Raw genomic sequence first — 4362 nt, 5'->3', positions numbered from 1 at the left:
GGGGGGGTGGGGGGTGGGGGCAGTGGGAAGTGTGGTATGGGCGGGGCATAGCCAGCCGCACAGAAGGGTTCCCGCGTTTCCTTGAGGCCCTGTCCTCGTGGAAAGTAGCTACTATGTATCGAGACAGCACGTGCCCGAAAATGCAGGTGAAACCACTTATCGGCTGCGTGGCACCACCTGGATGACCGGGAATCCGCAAGCCAGCAACCGCGCCGATAGCACAGGGATTCGCTTACCTGTTACAAAACACCTCTACATTTCTCGAAATGATCCCCTTCAAACTCATGATCGAGCAGGCGACCTCCACCCCCACTGCTCCCTCCATCCGGCATTCATGGGACATCGAACCGAGTAGGGCATCATAATAAGAAGAAACGAAGTACCAATTATGAAAGAAGTAGTCAATATTGCATTTAGATGGAACCCAGTCGTATGCATTTCCCGCGCAGCATGCTTATGGACATGCGGGACTGCTGGCGCGTGCATGCGGCGGCGTCAAATCCACCCCAGCTCCAATAATGGGCACGTTGCACCGATTGACGTCATATCCTTCTCTCTATACAGAAATTTAGAGCTAAGATTGCGTATCAGGTTGAGACTTAGTTACTAGCACTACAACTTGATATGCTGTACCAGGTGTGGAAGGCCATTGATAGGGCGGCAGGCAAAATCCCACAGCTGCAGCTCCCAAATCTGCCATGTGGCTTAGCATGCGGCTTAGCAGTGAGTGTAAGAATGCATCCAAAAGCCCGATATATCTTTCTTCTGTTTAAATAGCTAAAACGGAGTGGAATACCAAAGCCTGTAACCATTTGTGCTAGCAGTCCTCAATGATATCTCTACTGGTGGGCATCCTCTTGTAGGCTGCTACCTCCTGGACTAACCAAGGAGCCAACGGGTCACGCGCAGACTCACAGCACACTGACCAACGCCCATGCTAGTTGTTAATCTATTGTCTATTGTTGTCCGTGCGAGTCACCACTGCACCTAAACACATCGAGCGGTAACCCAACGCTGCACAGGCAACCACGGGGAACCAGCGGTGCAACGGGCATTAGGTCGAATTTCTTCAGTACGAGATACTTTCAGCAACACAGAACTGGCTTACTAATGCAGGACGTTAACGTATCCGGCTTTGCGTACACACCAGATCCTCCACTTACAGCCAGTCGTTTCCAGCGGTAAATTTTGCAAAAGGCCATGGCAGAGATGCCGCCAAGTTCTAATCAAGACTCCAGCGGGGGACGACGCGGAACTAAACGGCAACGGAGGAGGTCCGATGGCTTGTCGCCACGTGAAGTGGCGCCACTAGCTCACCAGCCAGCCGCTGCTCTACAGACAGCAGTAACGACACTGTTGCCAGGAGTTCGCACCAGGCGTTTAGCGACAGCAGGACAAGATTACCTTCAGCATCGAGGACAGAATGAACAACTGCGTCGGTTTGAGCAGCGTGCAAGTACGCAACGACGTTCCGTTCGTCGGCACCTGCAACTGCGCCGTCACTCTCCGGACACTGCATCGGGTGCCAGCGAAACGCGCATTAACGCAGTGCCCAGTGCGCCTAACACACAAGAAGGGCATATGGCATATGTTCAGTTGCGGCAGGATGCTCCCGACAATGTGTACCACGACGGACAAAATACCAGGGCGCCGACTAGGCAACGACGTAGAGCTGCAGGTTCACGCGGTCCTTGTGAGTGTACAAGAACTTCATCTTGCCAGATGGAGCCAGTAGAGCAAGAGAAATCAGCTTGCATTCTTCCCAGCAACTCTAATATTTATAAAGGCCCCAGTTCGCCGGTGCTGGAGGGTAGCAGCATGCCCGCTTTTGAAAGGATATGGGTCGAAGAGGAGAAGGAGAGCAAGCAGCTATTGAATGCACTACATAGGGCCCGTTCTGCTCTGCTTGAACCACTTTTTGAGGTCGCTGCTCAGCATCAGGTAGACTGGAAGCCTTCAAGTAACGCCTGCTTAATGCGTACACTGGGGCTCTCTGACGCTTCCGAGGAACCAAGCGTTTGGCTAAGCCACGCCGACGGAAGCATATCATCGTTGAGGGTCTTCAGTGGTGCTGCTTATATCTCTCATAAGCAAATAGCTACTCTGTCTCAGACAGCATCTGGTGTGTCACCGTTGGATGCACAAGCATAGATTACAACGCTAGGTGTTAAAGCGCGCAGTTGATACGAACAGGCCCACTGCCCCAACGCTAAAGGCTCTGGTGCCTACTGTCTGATTTGCATTTGATAGTCGACGATATAATACCTGGTTGCTGTGCGATTCAGTTTTGCGTGCGATTCAGGTTTGCATGCACTGCTGCAGTCACCAACGGCGGCGCGATGGCACTTCCTCTTTTTTTGCTGTCTGTTGATTCGAAGCGCTGTTTCTGATCGTCTCCGCTATGGGATTCACGCACACGTAGAAGGAAAACCTAGCATGGGGCCACTGGCAGCTAGGGACTTTGTGGTTCAGTGTGTGAAGGCGTGGAAATCGTATACACTTGCATTGTTGCTGTTCAAATATCTCTACGCAAGGGGATCGGAGGCTCTTTCCCAACAACAGCCTCGCTGCTTTAGCAACCCTGAGATACATGCAGTAAATGCATCAGGGGAGGCACTGTTGGCTGCGCAGGCAGCCGGGATAAAGGGCACCAAAGCGCGTGAAGCTGTGGCAAGTGCAGCAACGAAGCTCTTATGCCAAGTTTCTACAATCGACGAGGCCGCTGTTGTCATTTTTGGACGCTTTGTCAGCAAACCGTCATATCGTCAAGTTGACGCTGTGTACAGCAAGCAGTGTGCTAATAGCGCTGTAGAAAGCATCGATCTTGACGTAGTTCCTAAAAAAGTTCTCTGTTCAGTCCTAGAAGATTTGTGAAGACTAGAGTATCAATTGCGGCCTGAGCAAAAACTCATGAAGGGGCTATAACGGCCGCGCATCCTCTGCGTGTTACATGTGCACATACCATCAGGCACTATCTGGGTTGGTGGAAGTACTAAGGTCTCGAGTGTGGGGACTGATCACCCAGTTAAGGCATGATTGCTCCAAAGTTATCACTGAGGCAGCATTGATGACTTCTCTGAAAGTTGAAGAAGGCCATCAGCGGGACCCAACAGCATCTATAGAAGAGCGTCAAATATTGGGGAATGCCTACGAGCCCTTGAACGAAGACCCCGGTCTGCACAAGCAGCCGAAGGTTCAGCAGCGGTCAAAACATCCAGATGCGCATCAACTTAGCGTTGCGTCCCAATTATTTGGCAGGGAGGAGAGTTCGGTGACGGAGAGTGGGGCGTCGCGGGAACACCAACAACTCGAACAGGATCACCCCCTACAGCAGCAAGACGGGAAAGATAAGCAGCTGCATCAAGGCAATAATTACGATGCATACCTCGTACATCTGCTCTCTGCCGAGGCCCAGAAAACTTTGGCTGGGGAGACTTCAAGGCGGCTCCACCCTCAGGTTAAGCTTGCTCGTGAGCAGCCATTGGCCAGTGGCGGTCAAAACGAGATTCCTGTAACCACTCACCGGAACACGCTTCACAGCCTTGTCCTGGATGAACAAAAACACCAAACTGTCGGAGCTCTAGCTGTAGGAGAATTAGGGAGAGCAGCACTCAACATGGTAAGACCAACTGCAGAGGAAACAACTCCCGCGTCATTGCTTGTTGGGCAAGCAGCAGCAGCGAGGCTGCCAGCAGCAACAACGCAACTCCAGTGGATTCGTGAGGCCCTGATTTTGCTGCGAAGAATTGATGATCCACAGCATGTCCAACTGCAGCGCCGGAAAAAGGCAGCCATGACTGCAGGAGCATTCGTCGCTTCCCCTTCGCCAACCCAACCTGCAGGAAGCACATTTTTTCCAGAGGACGGAGCTGATGCTTCTGCGGCAGTCTGCTCAGGTTCATACAAATGCGTTTTGCCGCCTCCCTCTACCAGCAGCCGCTTGTTGTATGTGATGTGGATTGGAGTGGGTGGGGGCCCTTGGGGTGGACGATCAAATACGTGGTTTAACCATAGGAGGTATGCCTCAAGTGAAGAAAGCGACAAATCGCCAGTCATGAGCAAAGAAATCGCTTTAGATGCTCGCAAAGCTGGAAACTGGGATGCATTGCAAGTATCAATGAGCCAATAGACCTATCTAAATGGGAAAAATGCTCATGTATTGCCCCCAAGAAAAGAGCTGGTGATGCTTTCATGCCAAGCAGAATTCTTGTGTGCCAAGCGTCCTTCAGAAAGGCGCCCATCCAGATTGACACTCAACAATTCCCTTAAAGGCATTCACATGCGCCTTCAGGCAGTTATTGGAAGGGGTTGCTACAGCGCATGCACACGCAGCTTCTGAGATGATGGCTGGGGGCGTGGAAT

The 4362-nt window shown here is 51.9% G+C and overlaps 1 protein-coding gene across 1 annotated transcript; it reads left to right on the top strand.

The window, feature by feature from the left end:
- Positions 1-1606: 1606 nt before the first annotated feature.
- On the top strand, positions 1607-4129 carry EAH_00039890 (hypothetical protein, conserved; the record flags this gene model as incomplete). Its single annotated transcript, XM_013391909.1, has 2 exons — positions 1607-1693; positions 2969-4129. 2 exons carry the CDS (start codon positions 1607-1609, stop codon positions 4127-4129), a joined length of 1248 nt encoding a protein of 415 aa, XP_013247363.1.
- Between the last annotated feature and the right edge of the window lie 233 nt (positions 4130-4362).

This window comes from Eimeria acervulina, genomic scaffold (genome assembly GCF_000499425.1).
Source record: "Eimeria acervulina Houghton genomic scaffold, Eah_scaff476, whole genome shotgun sequence".
Taxonomy (NCBI): domain Eukaryota; phylum Apicomplexa; class Conoidasida; order Eucoccidiorida; family Eimeriidae; genus Eimeria; species Eimeria acervulina.
This window is presented reverse-complemented; position numbering and strand designations above follow the sequence as displayed.